The 23,566-nt window shown below is 36.2% G+C and overlaps 1 protein-coding gene across 2 annotated transcripts in view; it reads right to left on the bottom strand.

The window, feature by feature from the left end:
* Nucleotides 1–15,998: 15,998 nt before the first annotated feature.
* The window catches only part of PDE3A (phosphodiesterase 3A), a 280,237-nt gene continuing 272,669 nt past the window's right edge, over nt 15,999–23,566 (bottom strand). For both annotated transcript variants that reach the window (XM_081058334.1, XM_081058333.1), the window contains exon 16: nt 15,999–20,138. In XM_081058334.1, the coding sequence (XP_080914460.1) occupies nt 19,897–20,138 (242 nt within the window). In that variant the 3' untranslated portion in view covers nt 15,999–19,896. The remainder of the gene's footprint in view (nt 20,139–23,566) is intronic.

Raw genomic sequence — 23,566 nt, 5'->3', positions numbered from 1 at the left:
ACACCTGGGTTAAATCTACTTTATATCTACTTTGTATTTGCACCTACACTGTTTTAAATAGTTCAAGACCAATTTACTAACATGCTCTCAGAGTTTATTTTAAATTTAGGACCGCTAACCTCACTGGGCCGTACAGGCACTGTTAAACATAATAACTTTTAACAACCCAATCACTTTTCCTCTCTCCTGAATGACTTCTTCCTCAAATCTTCAACATTTATTTCCCAACTATCATTATCAGCTAATGACTTTGCTTAGGGAATTCACTGATGATATAGAAAAAATCAGGAGAGAAATATCACTGTCTACCATCACCATATTTACTATCCACCTATGTATATATTCATATTGTGTCTTTCCTCCTGTTTCTATGGACGTATGATCCGTGTTTTTAAGCCCAAGTTGTCATCTATGCTCTCTGTTTAAAATTCCTCTTCTCCAATTCTTCCCCTGCCAACTATAAGTAGTTTTTTTGCCTTCACCACTCCACCAGAACTATTTCCATTAATAACATTAAAGACATTCACATTATTAAATACAGTGATCAATTTCCAGACCTTGTTTTAATTGTTCTATTAACAGAATTGTACACCATGATTGTGCCCTTTTCTTTGATGTATTTTCTTCACTGGTATCAGAACACCACACTCCCTTAGTTTTCCTCCTATCTCAGTGGTCATTTGCTCTTAGTTTTTGTTGATGGAGTACCCCAAAGTTCAGTCCTTGGCATATCCTCTTTGCTCTATCTATCTACACTTACTCTCTTGCCTACCTCATCCAGTATTATGGCTCAAATATCTATAAGAAGAATGAAGTTAAGAAAAACTTTGTAGTCTCTGACTTGAATTAGGAGTTTGTCAGAATTATATATATCCTAGCTCTCTGCAGCATAGAAAAGATTTAGCAACAATGACCAACTAAGTACCAATAAGTGCAACTAACACTGCAATACCGTAAAAAAAAGAAACCGCAGCTTCTTCATATGGGACTGTTACCAGGTCTGGGGATATAAGATGGGCCTGGAGATTAGATTGTGCCACAAAGTCTCAGGAGGCAACTTGAATTAAGTTCCTGCTGGTTAAATACAGGAAATTTATGCAGGAAATACAGGGGAGTCTCAATAAGAATAACTGGAATGACCGAAATATATAGAATGTTTAAATTCATGAAATTATGTAATAACAGTACAAAGAAAATCACATGTTCAACTTTGGATGTTTCTAAGGTACCACTTCAATATATTCAAAACTGATATTTAGGGGGAAATGGTGCATTGATCCTGCCTTTCCTACTTGTTTTGTTCATTAGAATTATTAAAGCATGAAGGCAAATTTCTTTTTATAGAAGTATTCAAACTAATAAATAGAAAAGGGGAACTAGGATGTTATAATTTTTAAACTCTTATTTAATTAATTCACTAATGAATTATATAATAGAAGGTAATAGTCATCAATGACCAATAATATCACAAAAAGAAACAGTCATCTTGATGGAAGTTCGAAACTTAAAATACCCCCTTTGAAATAGCCTTCCTCCCTACTTCCAACAAACAAACAAACGACTAATCTTTTGTTTTACACTATCTAGTCCATGTTTTCATTGCCCTCAGTCAGCACTTCAGCTGGTTGAGGTTTTTTACTGATGGGGTGACCCCAAACTTCATTACAGAAGAGTGAAGGTCCATAGTGGTTCTGGCTTTATGGGGTTGCTCTAGTTTCTCAATGTATTTACTATTTGACATGGTAGTAAAGGCTCTATAGAGAATCCTTTGGTTTCCAAATACAATCTTTCTTGCCACAATTTTGTAACAGAATCCATTTTCAGCTTGATAAATTGGGATTGATTACTTCCTCTTTCGATGGCTCTGTGACCTAAGAGAAAAAAGTGGCCAGGTGGTAGCCTCCATTCCAGGGTTATGAAAACATCATGTCCTCTGGTGAAAATATCTGTCACTTGGAAACTACTTACTCTAAACAAGCAAAACCAAAAGTTTAAGAGATAGGAAGCAAAATAATTGGTTATTAGGTATAATAGTGAGGGGAATAATTCCTACTTCAACCCCTTCATTCCAATCCTTAAGTATTCTCTCTATAGGACAAACAGCAAGATACAATAAATGGTAGGTAGATGGTTAAGACGATACGTTGTCTTGTATCAGACCACATCACAACTATCCTGGGGTTACAACTAGAACTCTAACTCAATTTTCGGTAGGCTGTTCTAACATTCTCAAAACTGGGTTTTTCTTGCTCTCCCCATTCCCATTGCTGGCTTTACAATTGAACACCAAATTCTGTCATGTATATGAGTTTCCATTATGTGGAACAACTATGTGGCCCTCATGTCTTCATTATCTTCACTGTGTTTTTCATCTTTTTCTTGATTTGTGGAAGACAGAATTATATTCCCCAGAGATGTTTACCCCACAGTCCCTGGGAAACCGTAAATATGTTAAGTTACATAGCAAATGTGACCTTTCAGCTATAATTAAAGACTTTAAAATAAGGAGATCATCTTGTAATACTTGGGCCCAATATAATCACATGGTGCCTTAAAACCAGAGGACTTTTTCCAGCGGGAGACACAGAGGATGTGTCCGCAGAGGAAGTCTGAAAGTCTCAAAGTGTAAGAAGGAATCATGTACCATTGTTGTTTTGAAGATGGGAATGGGTGAGAGGAGCAAGACCAGGAGGCAGGTAGGTGACCTTAAGAAGCAGAGAAAAAAAATCCCAAAAGACAGCCAACAAAGAAATGGGGACCTCAACGCTGCAGACACAAGGAACTGTGTTCTGCCAACCTGAGTGAGCTTGGAAGCAGATTCTTCAGACGTCAGAGAAGAGCCCAGGCTGGCAAACATTTGACTTTAGTCTTGTGAGAGACCCGAGGCAGAGAGTTCAGCCAAGCCCATCTGGATTTCTGACCAACAGAGCTGTAAGCTAATAGATTTGCATTGTTTTAAGTCACCAAGTTTGTGGGAACTTATGATGGCAGAAACAGAAAAGTAACACATCATTGTTAGCTACCTCCAGCTTTTCAATGAATTCTCCTTCGGCATCTAGCCGCAAAAAGCCAGTCAAATTGGCAAGAAAGCAAAGAGCTGTATCGCACTACCACCCCACAAGTACAAACCACAGAGTATGAAGCAATATCCTCCCCCCATCCAGTTCTGTCTGGTCCCAGGAGTGCAGAGTATACAGACAGCATGAGCAGCTCAGCAATACTTCCAATCTGACAGATTCCAGCAGAGGTGGACCTGGGGTTCCTTTCTTAAGCCAGTAATGTTGTCAGAAAGAATGATCAGGATATAAAGTACATAGCTCCAGAATTAAAATAAGCAAGACTATTGCATAAATCTATCCTAATAAGCAGAAGGTTTTCTAATCATTTAAGATGTAATTTCATTTGTTTCTTCTTTTCATTGGTCAGGGTGTGTTACCCATATCCGAAGCTCTACCTCATGTGTTCAGCAGGCGTAGTGAGATCTGTAGAGCTAGACACAGTCATCTGATCTCCGAGGTTTTCTGTTTCAGGCAGGGTCTGTGGCCATCAATTTCCTCTGACCTGCATCCCAGGCTCCATTAGATCCTACAAATTGTCACCCCTCTTATCCTACCATGTAAATGTTTTGGTGCTAACTATTTGATTAGAGAAAGGACACAGCTTAGGGGCAGAAAGTTAGATGAAGGTTAATATGGTCTTATGCAAGACCAGTTTTTTTTTCTAAATTTTTAATGTTTAATCATTATTCTTCAAAATATGTAATACATTTATGTTTTATTTTTTTATACTTAGACGTTTATCATTTATATCCCCCACACTTTGTGGACCCTCCTCCCCCCATCCACTATCTGACGTCGCAGAGCCTTTACATTTCTACTGTCTCTATTCCTAATGCTGTACTCCGCTTCTTGTAAGTATATATATATAATTTTATATAAATATAAAATTATAGTTGGCATTCATTATTGTTCAGCTTCAGATGTACAGTGCAGTGATCAGGCATCTACATCATCCCTGAGGTGGTCTCCCAAATGGGACATGTGTCCATTGGATACCCTACAAAATCTTTACAACATTATTGATTACGTTCCCCAAATTAATTTTCAAAACCCCGTGGCCATCTTGTGGTTACCAACTGTTTTCTAATCCCCTCACCTTCCCCCTTATCCCCACCCCCCGCCCATCTAGCAACCCTCAGTTTTTCCTGTTTGTCTCCAAAACTGTTTCTGATTAGTTCATTCACTTATTCTTTTCTTTAGATTCTGCATACAAGTGAGATCTTATGGTATTTGTCTTTCTCTGTCTGACTTATTTCACTTAACATAATGTTCTCTAGGTCCATCCATGTTGTTGCAAATGGTAAGATTTCTTTCTTCTTTATGGCTGCGTAATACTCCATTGTATAAATGTACCAAAGTTTCTTAATCCAGTCATCTACCGATGGGCATTTCGATTGTTTCCATGTCTTGGCTATTGTGTATAGTGCTGCAATGAACATAGGAGTGCACAAAGATTTTTGAATTGGAGTTTTGGATTTCTCCGGATAGATACCTAGGAGTGGAATTGCTGGATCATAATGTAGTTCTATTTTCAGATTTTTGAGATACCTCCATACTGTTTACCATAGTGGCTGCACCAATCTGCAATCCCACAAGTAGTGCACAAACGTTCCCTTTTCTCCACATCCTCGCCAGCACTTGTTGTTTGTTGATTTATTGATGATAGCCATTTTGACTGGGGTGAGGTGGTATCTCACTGTGGTTTTTATTTGCATTTCTCTGATGGTTAGTGACGTTGAGCATTTCTTCGTATGTCTGTTTGTCATCTGTATGTCCTTTTTAGAAAAATGTCTCTTCATGTCTTCTGCCCATTTTTTAATTGGGTTGTTTGTTTTTTTGGAGTTGAGTGAGTTTTTTATAGATTTGTGATATTAACCCCTTATCAGATATATCATTGGCAAATATCTTTTCCCATTCAGTAGGATCCCTTTTTGTTTTATTGATGGTTTCCTTTTCTGTGAAAAAACTTTTTAGTTTGATGTAATCCCACATGTTTATTTTTTCTCTTACTTACCTCGCGCAAGGGGATATATCAGTAAAAATCTTGCTCTAGGTAATGTCTGTGAAATTTCTTCCTATATTTTCTTATAGGTATTTTATGGTTTCAGATCTTACATTTAAGTCTTTAAGCCATTTTGAATTTATTTTTGTATATGGTGTACGGAGGTGGTCCAGCTTCATTTTTTTGCAAGTGTCTGTCTAGGTTTCCCAGCACCATTTATTGAATAGACTGTCTTTACTCCACCGTACATTCTTGTTTCCATTGTCATAGATTAAATGGCCATATAGGCATGGATTTATTTCTGGACTCTCTATTCTGTTTCATTGATCTATGTGTCTGTTTTTTATGCCAGTACCATGCTGTTTTGATTACTGTAACCTTGTAGTATAATTTGATGTCAGGTATTGTTATACCTCTCACTTTGTTCTTATTTCTCAAGATTGCTGAGACTATCCGGGGTCTTTTATGGTCCCATATACATTTTAGGATTATATGTTCTATTTCTGTGAAAAACGTCATTGATAGTTTGATAGGAATTGCGTTAAATATGTATATTGCCTTAGGCAGTATGGACATTTTAATTATATTAATTCTTCCTATCCATGAACATGGTATGTGTTTCCATCTATTTATATCTTCTTTCATTTCTTTCTTCAGTGTCTTATAATTTTCTGAGTATAGATCTTTTACTTCTTTGGTTAAATTTATTCCCAGGTATTTTATAGTCCTTGGAGCAATTGTAAATGGGATTTTTTTTTAATTTTTTCTTCTGATGTTTTATTATTGGTGTATACAAATGCAACTGATTTCTGAATATTAATTTTGTATCCTGCTACTTTGCTAAATTCATCTATCAGCTCTGATAGTTCCTTAGTGGAGTCCTTAGGGTTCTCTCTATATAGTATCACATCATCTGTATATAATGATAATTTTACTTCCTCCTTACCAATTTGTATGCCTTTTCTTTTTCTTGTCTGATTGCTGTGGCTAGAACTTCCAGCACTATGTTGAATAGAAGTGGAGCTAGAACAACCTTGCCTTGTTCCTGATCATAGGGGGAATGGTTTTAGCTTTTCCCCATTGAGTATGATGTTAGCTATGGGTTTATTATATATGGCCTTTATTATGTTGAGATATGATCCCTCTATTTCCACTTTCTTAAGGGGTTTATCATAAATGGCTGCTGGATTTTAGCAAATGCTTTTTCTGCATCTATTGATATAATCATGGGATTTTTATTTTTCATTTTGTTAATGTGGTGTATCACATTAATTGATTTGCAGATGATGAACCGCCCTTGCATACGAGGGATGAATCCCACTTGATCATGGTATATGATCTTTTTAATGTATTGCTCAATTCTGTTTACTAATATTTTGTTGAGGATTTTTGCATCTATGTTCATTAGAGATAATGGCCTGTAGTTTTCTTTTTTTTTGTGGTGTCTTTGTCTGATTTGGGGATCAGGGTAATAGTGGCTTTGTAAAAAGTGTTTGAGAGTCTTCCCTCCTTGTGGATTTTTTGGAAGAGCTTGAGGAGAATAGGTGATAATTCTTTTTTGAACGTTCTGTAAAATTTACCTGTAAAGCCATCTGGTCCAGGGCTTTTGTTTGTTGGGAGATTGTTTGATTACTGATTCAATTTCCCTGGTGGTAATCAATCTATTCATGTTTCTGTTTCTTCTTGAGTTAGCCTTGGAAGGTTGTACTCCTCTAGAAAATTGTCCATTTCTTCCAGATTGTCAAATTTGTTGGCATATAGTTGCTCATAGTAATTTCTTTATTTTTTTTTGTATTTCTGCGGTATCTGTTGTCACTTCTCCTCTTTCATTTCAAATTTTATTAATTTGGGTCCTCTCTCTCTTTTTTTAAATGAGTCTGGCTAAAGGTATGTCAATTTTGTTTAACTTCTCTAAGAACCAACTCTTGGATTCATTGATCTTTTGTATTGTTTTTCTGGTTTCTATTTCATTTATTTCTGCTTTGATCATTATTATCTCCTTCCTTGTGCTCCCTTTGGGCTTATTTTGCTGTTCTTTTTCCAGATTTCTTAAGTGTGAAGATAAACTGTTGATTAGTGATGTTCCTTGTTTCTTTAGGTAGGCCTGCAATGCTATGAATTTCCATCTTAGGACTGCTTTTGCGGCATCCCATAGATTTTGGGTCTCGTGTTTTCATTTTTGTTTGTCTCAATGTAACTTTTGATTTCTTCCTTGATTTCCTGCTTGATCCATTCATTATTTAGTAATAAGTTATTCAGCCTCCATGAATTGGTGTGTCTTCCAGTTTTTTCCTGTAGTTCATTTCTAATTTCATAGCACTGTGGTCAGAGAAGACAATTGGTATGATTTCAATTTTCTTAAATTTATCAAGACTTGTTTTGTGGCCTAACATATGGTCTATCTTCGAAAATGTTCCATGTGCGCTTGAGAAAAACGTGTATTTTGCAGCATTGGGGTGAAATGCTCTGAAAATATCAATTAAATCCAAGTGGTCCAATGTATCATTTAAGGCTATTGTTTCCATATTGATTTTCTGTCTGGAAGACCTGTCCCTTGTCAGACGTGTGTTGAAGTCCCCTACTATGATAGTGTTACTGTTGATCTCTGTGTTTATGTCAGTCAGTATCTGTTTTATATATTTAGGTGCTCCTATGTTGGGTGCATAGATGTTTCCTATGGTTATGTCCTCTTGTCAGATTGATCCCTTTATTATTATATAATTATTATATATATTATATATAATATAATAATTATTAGATATTATTATATATATTATATGCCCATCTTTATCTTTTAATATGTTCTTCACTTTAAAGTCTATTTTGTCAGATATAAGTATTGCAACTCTAGCTTTTTTCTCATTTCCATTTGCATGAAATATCTTACTCCAACCCTTCACTTTCAGCCTGTGTGTGTCTTTTGATCTGAGGTGAGTCTCTTGTATACAGCATATACAAGGGTCTTGCTTTCTTATCCACTCAGCCACCCTATGTCTCTTGATTGGAGCATTTAATTTGTTTACATTTAAAGTGATTATTGATATGTAAATAGTTATTGCCATTTTTAAATTTGTAGTTAGGTTGTTTCATCTTTCTTTTATTTACAGAAGTCCTTTTAGTATTTCTTGCAATGCTGGCTTGGTGGTAATAAATTCCTTTAGCTTATTCTTTTCTGGGAAGCTCTTTATCTCTCCATCAACTTTAAATGATAGCCTTGCTGAATAAAGCAATCTAGGTTGTAGGCCTTTGTTTTCCATCACTTTGAGTATCTCCTGCCACTCCGTCCTGGCCTTCAATGTTTCTGTAGAAAAGTCATTTGATAGTCTTATGGGAGTTCCCTTGTATGTAACCCTCTGCCTTTCTCTTGGTGCTTTTAGGATTCTCTCTTTGTCTTTAAGCTTTGCCATTTTAACTATAATGTGTCTTGGTGTGGACCTGTTTGGGTTTATCCTGGCTGGAACTCTCTGCACTTCCTGGGCTTGTATGTTGGTTTCCTTCATCAGGTTAGGGAAGTTTTCGGACATTATTACTTCAAATATGTTCTCAATCCCTTGCTTCCTCTCTTCACCTTCTGGTATTCCTTTGATGCGCATGTTGTTGCACTTGATGTTATCCCAGAGGTCTCTTAAACCATCTTCATTGTTTTTTATTCTTTTTTCTGTCTGTTGTTGTGTTTGGGTGATCTCTGCTAACTTGTCTTCTAAGTTGCTGATTCGATCCTCTGCTTCATGTAACCTGCTGGTAATTCCTTCAAAAGAGTTCTTAATTTCGGTAATTGTGTTCTTTAGTCTAACTGGTTGTTTGTTATAATTTCTACATTCTTCTTTATGTCATCTCTAAGCTCCTTCAACATTCTTATCACCAGTGTTCTGAACTCTGTCTCTGATAGGTTGGTTACCTCTGTTTCATTTAGTTCCAGTTGTTGAGGTTTCTTCTATTCTTTTATTTGGGACATGATTCTTTGTTTCCCCATTCTGGCTGACTGTGTTTGCTTTGATGTACTAGGTAGATCCCCTAGAGTTCTTAGTTCTTGCTGGGTTATCTTATGTAGTATGTGTCCTTTATATTTGACTTGCACTACTTCGTTCCTCTCTACATGTGCTCCAAAGGTGTTGTGTATATTGTCCTGTTAAAGAAGATCTTTAATTGCTTTTCACTTGTGAGTAGTTGGAGTTAAATCCTAGGCTGACTAGTTGTGAGACTTGGCTCTGCCCACCGCAGGGTGTTCTGCTGTGTGAGGGTTGACCACTTAAATGTGGTTTGGCCTCTATGGGCTCTTGTGTTTGTAGAGAATTCCCTTTGGGTGTGTGACTTGTAGTTCATACCCGGTAGTAGTCTGGTTTGGTCTGGAGTTGGCCTCTGGATATGTTGAATCTTGTGCCTCTTAAGCTGGGCCCTGGTAGGGCAATTTCAGAACATAGCAAATCACCAAGCACAACGACAACAACAACAACAAAGAAAAAATCAACTACATTCACATGTAAAAACAACGGACAACCCCCACTCAACACAGGGAAAGATATCAAAGATATAAAGACAAAACAGACAAAACAAAACAAAGCAAAACAAAAAGCAGCACCAGTCTTGGCTTAAGCCCACCAAGTAATCTCCAAGTTGTCCTCTGCTGTACCAGAGTCCCTTGCCTCTTGTGCAGGCTGAGCCATTCACCTGGTGCCCAGAGTGACTTTGGGACTGCAGATTTAGATGTGTGTGGCTGAGGGGTCTGTATGGTAGTTTTTACAAAGTCAGTGCAGTTTCTGCCCTTGCCTGCACCTGTGCACACTGAGAGGAGCACCACTAGCCCTGTGTCCAGTTCTCCTGAGTCTTAGGGCACTTCTTCCGTGTGTGTGTGTGTGTGTGTGTGTGTGTGTGTGTGTGTCTGTGTTTGTGTGTGTGTGTGTGTGGTGCGCGGGAGATTTCTGAGCTGCTGAAAGCCAGGAGCTGCATCTGCCGCTTACTGCTGATCTCTGGGAGAGCCTCTGCAGTTGCATTTGACTTGCCCTAGGCAGGCCAGAAAGGGTGGTGCCTGGGGATGGAGGGGTCTTCTCTCTCCCAGCCCAGCCAGGTCACACTCTTCCTGCAGGCCAGAAAAGGTGGTGGCTGGGGGTAGAGATCTCTTCTCTCCAAGCCCAGCAAAAATCACATTCTTCCCAGCCTCTTCCCTGGGTCAATGCTGCCTGCCAGTCCTCCCAGAGCCTGAGCACAGAGGCTCCTCTGTAATCTGACACTACTCCTCAGTTCAGGGGCCAGTTTAAGTCTCTGGAAGGGTAGGGGTAGAATTGGAAGGGGGGGTGGGGCCCAGGTATGGATTTTGTGTTGTTTGTCCGCCCTAGGGCCCACTTATCTGCACCCTCCGTGGGAGATATCAGCTGTGGGACTTAGGGAGAAAGCCCACCTCCTGGCTTTTGTGTTCTCTGTTCCATCCTGGGATCCCCTGTGTCTCTGCAGCTGCGGGTGCCGGCTGCATTTCCACCGCCATAGATGCCGGCCTTGTTTCCACCACTGCAGATGTGGTCCGTGTCCCCACAGCCGCAGATGCTGGCTGTGTCTCCACTCCGCTCCCTTCCTTCCCTCTTACCTTGCTCGCCCAATTTGTACACCTTCAAGTAATCCTTCCACGTGTCTCTTAGCTGTTCTCTGTGATGAGCAGATTCTTTTGATGGGTTATATGTCCCATTTGTGACAAGATCCGGAGGAGAACTCAAAAAGTGCCCCCGCTGCTGCCATTCCTATGACGTCACTTGCAAGACCAGTTTTGATAGCACCTAACGGCACAAAAGAGATGGAGGTTCAGACTTGACTACCCATCTATTGCCTCCCTTCCATTGAGGACCAGAGCATCATCATAAGAAGAAAGTCCTGGGAGAGGGATAAAATTAACAACTAAAGAAGACATAGTCATTCTTGCCCTATTGTGCTGTGTATAGCTGGAAGAATGTGTGTATATGTGTACATGTGTGCAAAGGGAGAACTAAAATGCATTTAGGCAGAGTGAGTAAATACTCCACTGATATGCCTAAGACAGAAATATAAGTGATAAGTGGCTAGTTCCTTTGGTGGAAGGATAGTTTGAGGCCAGAGTGGAGACCGCTTTGAATATCCCAGGCTTAGGAGTTGGGATTTTGTCTTAGGTAGTGGGGAAATCAATATATTTCAAAAATTAATTCCTTGGGAACTTTGGGTAGAAATCACGTTTTGCTTTTGTTTGTTTCTTAGGACTATATTTTAGTTAATTAAAACACACTGAGTGTTTTGAATTATTCCAAGTTTTCTAAACCTGTTCAAACACACAGAACAAAAATAATTCTGAGTCTGTACAACCAAATAGCCCATGTATTGGGAATCCATAGACAATCTTTATAGGATAAACTGTAGCATTTGTAGGATAAATAGCACTGTGTATTTTATAGGACTCTGAAACTCAATGCCAGAAATGTGAGTATATTTGTTTTGGTGCTATTTGATTAGAAAAAGGACACAACTTAGCTGCAGAAAGTTAGATGAAGGTTAACATGGCTAAGAATTCATCAGTGATAGAGAGGGAGATATGACTATGTGCATAAAAGATCTCAGGAGTCCTTGGAAATTGTAGGAAGGCCAATGGTTGTCACAGTACAGTAGAGGCTAGGTACAACCACTGTATTTGGATATAACAGGAAAGAATGCCTTCAAAAGGCTGGATGGAGGACTTGGGTTGAACAAATAACTACATCAAACATGATACCACAGAATTATATTTATATTATACATTATCTTCACATTGTAATATCCACATCCATTATCTGTGACACAAGTCTAACAATCTTTGAGTATGTATTATGTTATGTATATATATATATGTGTGTGTGTGTATGTATATATATATACATACATATACATATATATACATATATAAAAAACCAAGAGGCACTTCCAGTAAATCTGGCAAAAAAGGAGCATCATTATAGTGTCTAAGATAAAAAATAATAAAAATAAATGCAATTTTTCTAATATTTTTTCTGTACAGATTCTACTTTTTACAAAACATTTATCAGCCATTAACTAAGTAACTTAACAAATACCTGTGATAGGATGATACAAAGTATCATTACATATATTAAGTGCAAGACACAAGTGAGAGGAGAGATTTATTTTTCGATTGCAAAATGATCACTTAAGTCCAATGCCTCACTCTTGGAATTTTAAAAATTGATAAATTTGGAAAGTTATTGATAAACATATTCAATTGTTGAGAGTGGTGAGAACTACATTATCATGTACAAAAGATATCCCTCCTACACTGTTACTTTGGTTGGCAGTTATTTGAAAATATTGCTTTTTAGGAATACTAAATTAAGTTAATCCAATACTCTCTTGGTTTACAAATATCCTACAAAGTCAAATATTTGAGACATGTTAATTTTAACTTTCCAAAGACAGTTTTATGTCAGGAAGAGATAACAAATGATCAGGACAATTGTCCCATTAGGAATCAACACATTTTAACACCAAAAACTGAATCAAATAAACCAAACCAAAAAGACAGTCTGAATTCCAATTAAAGTTTTTTCAGTTGCACATCCTACATCATTGTAGAAACCCAGGGAGAATTTCATTTTCATTATTTTGCAGTGAGTTTCAGAATTTTATAAAAGCACCAATCTTCATTTTGTAACTTGCATGATAAAAATCTAAAGAAAGAAATATCAGGGGATGGGTGGTTTCAGTGATATTATTTCCAGTGCTGTCAACTAACAAATTGTCCTTTTTGGAATGAAAATGGTATGAGTTCTTCTGTGAGAATATACTAAGAAATAAACTATACACACAAATGAAAAACACAGTTAAGCAAACAACACAGCAAAAATCCCATGCAAATATTTTACAGAGTATTAAAAATAGTGATTTTTAAACTAATGAACAAATATATACTAAAGTTTAAGCCATTTATATCCCATTAATAAGTAATATATAGATATGGTAGGGTTATTACTTAAAGATAGCAACACTATAGTACTGGATTATGCCTATAAATAACTAAAACAAAGTATCTGTTATACGTTTTCTGAATCACAAAAATAATCAGTTAATTTTTAAGAGAGGTAATGGAAAATTCTATTAGCAAACAAATTATATACAGAAAGGAAACATCTTTAAACACTTTTAATTTCACATATAGTTTGCTATATAAAGAGTAAGATTACTAGAATTAACAACAACAAAATAAAACCTTCCTTTTCAAAGATATGTATTCAAGCAGCAGTTTCCAAGCTCCAAGAGCGAATTCAGATTCTGAATCATGTGCAAGTGCTGATTGTAATAAACAAAGTCAGGGTTGAATTACGATTTATTATGTCCCTTTACTTCAGTGTAACTGATAACTAAATTGTTTTGTCTTAAAATGTAGTGGTGTCCTGGGATGAGCCTTGAAGTTTTATGTAGTGTTCACTCCCAATCCACAGCTCTCGTTTGTTTTCTTTTTGTTTATTTTTATTTGTTTTTTTTTTTGTTGTTGTTTTTTGGCTTTTTAGTACCATGAGCTATACAGTGAATCTAGGTGTGCCCAATTAGAATTTAAGGTGAATGGCAATCTCTTTATTACAGTAGAGGAGAATATCTGATTATTTTTCCTTTGATAACTTTGAGTTAGAGAAGTAAAATTGAGGAGAAGCCATACTTTTTTTTTTTTTTAAAGGATAGGAATAATTCCATGCTTTAGTTTCATTTGAAATACTAGGTATTTCTACTGACACAAAATTTAATTAAAGCATAAAGCTTTAAAAATATATTTTTGTGAATTTCTATTTATAAATTTCAAATTCCAACCTATCACTTCATAACTCTTGGCAGATGAACTTAGTGGGTGTGGTTTATTGACTGGTCAGTGCTTCATCTGTGAAAGTCAAGCTTAATAAGATTTAATATTTCTTAGTAATAAAGGTATTTAGGTTTCAATTCCATTAGAATTTAGTAAAATATAATCTACATTAATAAACCATCTATTTTAAAACCTAAAACATGATATATTGGTGGATAGTAAATTCCTTTTTCTTGGGGAAGCTCAGAAAAACTCAGACTATAATTTATACACTTAATCTAATTAAATTATTGGGACTAAGTTTATTTTTTGTCTATCTCATATATTTATTGAACCCTTCATAAAACATTTTCATCCCTGAGGCATGAAGGACATTAGAAAAAGAAGCAAATATTCTTTCTTCCAGTTTTGTTACATAATACTAGTTCTGATCATATCAATATACTTAGCATCCCTATACCAGGGAATGTCATTTTGTGGATTTCATTTTAATTAAATAAAAAATTTAACAGCTTGGTTCAAAAAATAAAACCAATTTAAATATTCTTGATAGTACTTACATATGATGCTAAATATTACTATCTTTGAAGAATTTTTGATTGAGTTATTTGCATGATTAAAAAACACCTTCTTGATCTGAAGCAATGAGGAAATCTCTCTGAATGTAGAGATATTCAGTACTTATCAATAGGAGAAGGCTCGTCTTTTTTTCTGTATTTCGCAGCTCCTCAGATAAGCAGAAATCCATGGATACCAGTATCTGTCAAGGTAATGAAACTTACCAGTACAATATGGAGGAGAATTTGGATCCTTTTCAGAGCCTTAAGCGTACGTTGAAAGCCAATTTTGTTTTCCATCTCTACATTGTTGTTCATCTTTTAGATAGTTCACTTTTGGAAAGCAGTCATTTCATATAGTTTTTAGTCTTACCTGCACTAAAGTAATATATACTGTAACAGTATTTTTAAGTCAGCAGATTCATATTGAGTCCCAACAATGAAACAAAGCCTTAATCTTTAATTTTGTATCTTCAAACATTTTTAACAACAAAAAGCCCTATTATTTTTTGTCACCACTGTTAACCTGCTATTAGAATGACTTGATAGTCTGAACATAAAGATTAGTTCAGGTAATGTAAAAGCACCTATAAGATAAAAGCTGCATCATTTTAACAAATGAAATGTGTTAGACAATAGCACAAATTGCCTAACATCCATGGTACATAATGTAGACTGAAGAATGTTTATGCTCTTCTCTGACACAGTTCATTAGTGTGAAATATACAAATGCTTATGGAAACCTCAATTTAAGATCTTGAATGCATGGTTTATAGTTTAATTTACTCAGTGCTTATAGTTTAATTAATTAACCCCAATAAGATTTGAATATTTTCTAGAGGAACAAACAGATATGAATATAGGCCTTAAAACTGGTATATTTCCCTCCAATTAGAAATTCTAAGAATAATTATATTTTGGAATGTTGTTCACCTAAAATGGCTAATCTGTGTACTAATTTAAAGCTGCACATTGTTGACTAGCTTAGAAAAATGGACTGACAATATCAAGAAGTTCATAATTTCTCTTCATGGAGAAATCATGAGAAAAATGAATGACTTAGAACAATGGCCATAAGTATCTTCCTGCCTATTGGGAAAGAAGGTGAATTAAAGAAACTCAGTTTTGGTTTCAAAGCATATAGATATTTTAGCTCTCAATTATCTGGCATTGAGCTATTAGCATTTGAAATTTCATTGATTCCCCCCCGCCCCCCGCACACATTAGTGATAACTCTAGAACAGGATAATCTTGATTTACTCTAGACTATGAAAGTTTACAGAACTCTGTTTTGCTGGAGTCTTGTCAGTTTAAAAGGCAGTTTATTTCCAAAATTGCATGTAAACAAGAAAAGGAATTAAGTGGGAATTAGGAGTAGGATAGAAGAAGAGGACGATAAGACCCTCAGTGTGGTTTTCATTATTATTTTAGAAATATTGAAAATGACAAGGACAGTGGAGATCCCCATACTGACACGAAAGCACCAAAAAGACCTCCCGAAGTAGAACAGAAATGATATTTGATGATTCTCTTCTCAGTCAGGAGTTGTTCGTCACACAAATAGTTCACTTTTGGAAAGCAGTCATTTCAAACTTTAGACTTTATTTACAATTATAATTTTCATATCTTTATTACTTAGAAAATAATTTATATTTTTTCCATCATTTAAACAAAGTATAGGCCTGAGTCTCATGCCTTTTGCACAGCTTTTACCTTCAAAAAAAGTTCTCTGGGAAAGTGACAGGGACATCTGGAAACTGCAAATCGAGAGAGGCAGGAGGCATGAGCTAATCGCAATATATATGTGTAATATGAACAGTCTACACGAGACTCAATCCCCTTTCTTTAGTTTTAGGGGAATTGCAGTGATTAGGATTTGTTCTGGAATCCCATCAAAATGGAACAGACAGAAGTGGCAATTAGCATTTAGAAAGTATATATATTTTTAAACATGATATGAGGAAATTCCTTATCAAATGAAGGCCAATATATTAATAGACATATCCCTTTACAGAGCAACTGTATTCATCTTCTAATAGGAACAAAACCAGGTGTTATATAAATGTCAAAAGCAAATTTTTATACTTAGGAAAAAAAACAAAACCAACAAAACTCAAGTGGTGTTTTCACCAAGGGAGACAGATATCAAGGTTGGCTTAGATAACTGGAAAGACATTCTATGGGTACGCTGGAAAAAAACATGGGTAACACTCATGGTATACCTGGTCTTTTCTTTAACAGAGCATCAAGGTCACCATTTCCAGCTGTTCCTACCATTGGTTTTATGGCTGTCTATACAATTATCCTTTTTCCCTAACTGGGCTAGACATTGCTTCATTTGAAAGACCTGAGTTTATCTAATGGCACCTATAAATAGACTCAGATAAAAATGTAGCAAATTGCAACAAATACATTTTTAAGGAATTAAGCTCTGGAGTTGGAAGTGAACACAGTAATATTGCTGTCGCCAAGGAGGGAGAGTACTTCACTAGCAAAAACTATTATTGTTAGGTCCCTAAGTATCCTTTGGGATGAACTGGGTGTGTATGAAAGTTACATACTTGATGAACCTCCATTCCTTTATTTCAAATGACTTCTATCTTCAATATACTGGAAATTTATTTTTGAAGAAAAAATGATCAATTTTCCTACACTGATAAACACAATTATGGAATGAAGAGGTTCTAACTGCTTTGGTCATCATTATTTCATGTACTTCAAAACAAAACAAAACAAACAAAACCAGGCAGTTTGCTAAGACCTCTGCTTTGGCAGCCAGACTGGCCCTACTTGGGGCCATTCAACTTAGATGAAGCTGCTAATACAGTTATAGACTCAACTATTTTCCTGTCATTCTGCTTACTCCACTCCTAGATTTTTTCCTCAACTTATATTTATTTTAGAGATGAATGGCATTTGGAGAAAGGGAAAAAAATAATTTTGTTAAGGAATTAGATATAAAGGATATGTGAGTATAACTTCTGTGTATGTGTGTTGTTTTTTTCTTCACTTATTTGCAAAGGAAGGAGAAGAATTAAGTTCACTGGGGAAATGTATTTGACTCACAGTAACTTTTGCAAACATAGAGGCACACAGGTAATACAAAGAAAATGGAAAACAACACAGTAAGTCCTAGATAATGAAGACCTGGTGTTAACTCAAAAAGTTGGCAAAAAATAATTATTCTCAATATTTAGGTAGAGTCTGCATCAATTTGATCCTTTCCACATTTTCCTATTTATTGGGAAATTTGCCTTGAAACAATGTTTACTTCTGATTATATTATCTTTGCCTAGTTTGAAAATGCCATAGATTATTGTAAATTCATTGCTTCAAAAGGGAAAAATAACCATTTATGAGAAACAAAGGCATTTTTAATGTAAACACTCTTCTATGACTTCAGAGGAAATAAAAAGTAGAAATCACAACTAAAGTTTACTTAGAAGCTAAGATTGTTTAGATGATGAGCATAGAGTATAGGGTACTGAAGGAAGAGTTATAACCAAAAAGTATTGGGAAGAAATAAACACCAATGATAGGCATTCGGTGTTGATTTAAAAAGTCTTTCACTTGGGAGTCATGGACCCAAAAGTTACCCAAAAGTTAGGAAAAGTTACTAGTGAATAGACATTCATTGCAGCATCCTCATTTAATTGGCACAAAATAACTGTATCAGATTATCATAGACATTAGAATAGGTAGATAAGTGGCTGTCCATAGACCTCCATGCAAATGAATCATCACTGTCTTACTGGGCTTGGAGATAGTTTAAATGTATAAAAATGGTGATTAAAATATAACTTTATAAAAATGTTTCATTTTCCCTTTTTTAAAAAAAGCTTACTATCTACAGAAACAAACAAAAAAAATCTTTATATTTACATCAAGATAACTATTCATGACAAATATAATAATATGAAATAAAATATTGAAAGTGAATATCAACTTTTTAAATAGAGGTTTGGCTCACAGCATAAACAAGTGTAGATAAACAAACCAAAAAAATAAAAATAAAAAAAAAACTTTCAATAATAGGCCCAGTCCCCCAAAATCCTTCCGTAATCTTCCCTGCCAAAAGAAGCATGACAATGGGCCAGATTGCAGATAGAAGCTACCCCTTACACAATACCACAAAAGGGTTGGTCAGTGGGACCTTTGCCACCCAAAAAAGCCAATCTTCAACAGTTGCCAAAAATTGGACTTTCACTACATCAACAAACATCAAACCCTAGGTTGAAAATTTCCCCTTTATCTCTTGCTACGTATCCTGTAGTGGGTTTCTGTTTGCTGTTCTTTCTTTTTTTCTTTTAGTACCACACACATTTTGTAGCAAGTTAAGACATGGGAGATCACTCTTAAGAGCAATTTCTCACGTTTTTCTGAAAAGCTTTTAGAGTTCTAACCTGATTAAAAGACCCGACTCCAGCTCCTTCTTGGTGTTTATGAACAAAGAATGCCATCCCCTTAAATGGTGATTTGATCTCAGGTTGAGTGACAGACATACTCAGAGATAAACAGCTCCTATACATTCATGAGGCGAGTAGATTGGAAGGTTGAAGGCTGGTGATAGAGAGCCTCCAAGTGGTGTGTAGCAGTAGTACCAATCACGTGGCCCTCTCACCAAGCCTGTGAATACCCTCCCTCTGCAGAGACCTTTATTGAAACTAAATGGAGGAAGGCTTTTGGAATGGCTGCCTAAGACACTCCAGAGTAAACTTCCTTCTGTTTGTTCACATGTGCTGAGTCATCTGCCGCCGGAATTCTACGAACTGCTAACCACAAAAATCTCTCTTTACATACACGCAAATATACATACACACAAGCACCCTTTCAATCCTATTTCTCTCTCTCTCTCTCTCTCTCTCTCTCTCTCTCTCTCTCTCTCTCTCTCTCACACACACACACACACACACACACACACGCACACACACACACAATGTTGGCAGGATATATAAGAATTCAAATAATTCTCTGGAATTTTATCCCTCAGTACTAAGAGCAAAAGCTTCTTAGTTGTAGCCTACATTTGCTGCACTGTTCCCCTGCTAAGCCGCACCATTTACTTTGTTTTCCTTTATTTTTCCTTTATGATTTATTATATCACAGTGACCACTATATATCTTAATATCAATGCTACTAAATTGTGGAGCCAGTAATCCTGGCTTTCAGTGTGTATGTGTGTGTGTGAAAATGTTTTACATGTATCTATGTGAGAGCTTATATACACACACACAAATATATTTCCTTAAAACAAAAAATCCTTACAAGCTGGTGTTGCAATGTGAAAGCTTCTCTGAGCAAGAGTTTTTAACCATGTACCTCACTGTAAAAATAAACACATAAAATGCGAAGAATCTCAAAATGCAATAGCCATTTGCCCATCTTCTTATATTTCTACAGTGTTGTGTCTAAGTGTTGTGCTGGCTTGAAGAGTCTGTGACAAGTCACTTGGTTTGGAATCACAGCTCATTCTGTCCATTGTCACTGGCTTGGCTTTGGGGTTGGGCTCTCCTCTCCTCTTGGCTTCCCTTTTTCTTCTTCTTCTTCCCTGATGGCCTGGATCTGTTCTGAGCAATGCTGCTGGGGAGACTGGTCCAGGGACTGATTTTCGATGCCCGCCAACCGCTGCTCCTCCTCAATGACTTCCTTCCACATCTTGTGGTTCTGTAGGAGGTGCTGAGTTATTTGGCAGTAGACTTTCCTCCTTTTGAAAGTTTTCTTTCCTGAGAAAACATCAAATTAGACTAATTATTTGTGTGCTAAATACATGACAGTTATTTCTTTTCACATTATTAATAGGAGTTAACATGTATCCAAATGGAGATATATATATATATATGTTATATACATATAACATGTATATACATACATACATACATACATATATTTGATTTGTATGTTGTAATGATGTTGTTTTTGAGAGTGGGGAAGTAAGAGGAAGATGGCAGTAACAATTAATATATCATTGTGAACCATATTTAATATTAATATAACTGTGAACCATATTTAATATTTGGTAACGTCCAATACAATGTTCTGTTTGTATCTTGGTATTCTTCCTATTCCTTCAGACTTTTCACCTAGATTATTGGAATAACTTTGTTATGTCTTCCTTTACTTTGTTAACCATTTCAACTCCTAAGAGTCTACATGACTGGTTTCATTAAAGATGGTTTTAAACTTATTGTGATGTTTAGTTATGTGGACTAAAAAATTAATTTCACATTCCTCTCAAAGTTTTCCCACAAGCTGGCACAGGCACACTTTTCCAGTCTTCCTCAATTTGCAGTCTGGTATCTATCTATACTCAACTGCTCTCTTTTCTGTATATACATTAAACTCTCCAACTTTCAAGTTGGTACTTTCATGCCCCTTCTGAAATGCTCTTCTCAGCCACTGAAAGTTTATGTCTATTTATTATTTTGAGATACAGTTAGATTTCACTGAATTCCTCTTTGAAGAAATAATCTCTCTCTCTCTCTCTCTCTCTCTCTCTCTCTCTCTCTCTCTCTCTCTCTCTCTCTCTCTCTCTCGCCTAATCTCTCTTGTGTCCATATATGCTTCTCAGAGTAGATTCTGTTTCCTGGGTTTTTTTGTTTTGTTTTTTTCCTTTCGCATTCTCATTCTCCTTTTTCTGGTAATTGCACATCCAAAAACATTTAGGGGGAACTCTCATCCTTCCTTTTAGTTATGTAGTTCTGAAAAAGGCTGTCAAACTCTACTTCTCCACCCACCTCCTGATAACATAGATGTGTCACAGTGACTGTCTGGTGAGTAGATACGTAACCTAAGTCCAGCCAATTAGAGCCCTTCCCTGGTACCTTTGCCAATGGCAATGAAAATGAGTATGAGGTTGGGGAATGGGGACTGAATATCTTTTCTTCTCTGCTTGTGTATCAGGAGTGAAGTGAACATAGAGCTGGTTACAATTCCAGCTTCATGAAGAAAGCAAGGATGAAAGAATAAGCTGTCAGGCTCATGAGTCAGAGACAAGAACAGAACAAGTAAGCTCTGATATTAGCCAACATCATGTTTACATGAACTAATAATTTTCCCTTTCCTATATATTCATTCAATTGGAGTTTTGTCACTTACAACAAAACCAATGTCCTCCAAAATGTACATCCTTCAAGGCACTTATCTTATTCTCATGTATTCCAGCTCCTTTATTAGAGTACAGCCTCTTTGAGGGAGCCTTGTACAGACCTATACAGATCTTACACATGACAAGACTTAGCAAATATGCACTTAATAATTAGAGTACATTTTCTAATGATCATACAATCTAATGTTTTCAATTTGGAAGTATTAGAGTTTTCACAGCATAGCATCTCCTGACAGAAGAAGTGTAGTGAAATAAATTTCAACAGAAGAAACGTAAGATGTTTTAAAGAATTTGCATTGATATCATAACTCACTATTTAGGCTTCCATTTCCTTATCTGTCTATTAAGTATCTAAAATGTACCAAGTGTGCAAGCATCTGGTGATCCACTGATAGACGAGATGGATATAATGCTTCCATCACAGAGCTTTTCCTATAGTGTGAAGGCAGAGAATGAACAAGTGGCTACCGTTATGTTGAATCTTACAAAGTCTTTAAAAGGTAGCAGACAGAGAGAGAAGTGATTCACGAGGAAGGATACTGCATGATGATGGTGGCTTGGACTAACATGAAGATACACAGAGGAATCAAAGACAACCTTGCACTACCTGGATGGAGCAGTTGAGTAGATGGTGGTACAATGTACTGAGAAAGGGAACCTTAGATGAGGAGCAGAGTTTTGGGGTATGTTGAACATGAAGTATCTAGGAGGACTGCAAGTGGAAAGGTAAAGTAGGCAGCTGGTTTTGAGCTTAGAAGAGAAGTCTGTTCTTTTCTAAGCAACCTGAATATAATGTAACTCTCAGTACCTTCATCTGAGCGACCGTTTAAGACTTAGGGAGATAATTGAGAAATTAGGCTAAGATCCTTCCGTTAGACTGCAAACGTCCCTATGGACAGAAGCTTTTTTCCCTTTTGTGTCTATCTCCACAGAGTCCCAGACTTGAGTAGGTATCCAGTAAGAGTTTACTAAATGAATTATGTTCTTTCTGGTGCCTGTTCCACGTGCCTAGTGCCTGAAATTTTTTTCACTGCACTTCCACAATCCCAGGTAAATGGTGAGATGTCCATAAGTGATAAGAATGACAATGATATGAAAAAGGGGTTCATGGGAAATTCTGCTCTAATTGAGATTTCATTAAAGGGATAACCGTACAAGTCATCAGATAATCAGCTGAGATATTTGGGATTACTTACTGAAGTGGTAGTGATTTACAATGTATCATCTGGAAGAATGAAAAAGGAAAAGGAGGAGGAGGTGGAAAAGAAGAGGAAGGAGAGCAAAGAGGAAAAGGAGTAGGAGAAAGTAACAATAGCCAAAAAAGAAAAAAAATCTCCAGTTGCTATGAGATGGCCAATGGAACCAGATCTCTTGGAGGTCATAGACCAAAATTTTTGTAAACATGCTAATGATTGCTTCAATGGGTTTATTAAATATGCCAGAGAAATTTCTCGCACTTTATAGAACAAGATCAATTTTTAAAACACAGTTCAGAAAAAGGACATGAAATTAAATTATCATGAATTACTTTTAAATCATGTAACAAAATTATTAAATTGATTAAATGCCAGAAGGAATGGATACAGTCATAAGAAAAAATTTAAAAAATATATTGTATTCATTATTTATTCATGAAATGAATCCATCAATCAAACATATATTGATCACCTACAAACTGACAGGCAGCTTTTGGGATGCTATGGAAACAGAGACCAATTTGTTTTACATCTTGCCTGAAAAAAGCTTACAGTCTATAAGAAAGAGAGCAAAGAAGACAAAAAAATGAAATACATATGTTGTTTTCTATGACAGACATAGGTTTGTGACCCAGATGGTCTTTCTCCTCAGCTTGACTAAACTTTAGGTTTCTTTTAGTCTATAGGTCTCTGACATCTCTTTTGTTAGAGCCTTTACTTGATAAAACTTGAAACTCCAAATTCTTTCTCTGCCCCTTTGTAGCATATATAAATCTCCCAGCACCTACCCAGTTTGACAACACAGGAACATCTTTCTCAAGGACCTAGAAACCTAACTTCAATAGGTTTG

Source organism: Rhinolophus hipposideros (assembly GCF_964194185.1).
Source record: "Rhinolophus hipposideros genome assembly, chromosome: 9".
NCBI lineage: Eukaryota > Metazoa > Chordata > Mammalia > Chiroptera > Rhinolophidae > Rhinolophus > Rhinolophus hipposideros.
Note: the sequence above shows the minus strand (reverse complement) of the source record. Positions and strands in the feature narration are given on the sequence as shown.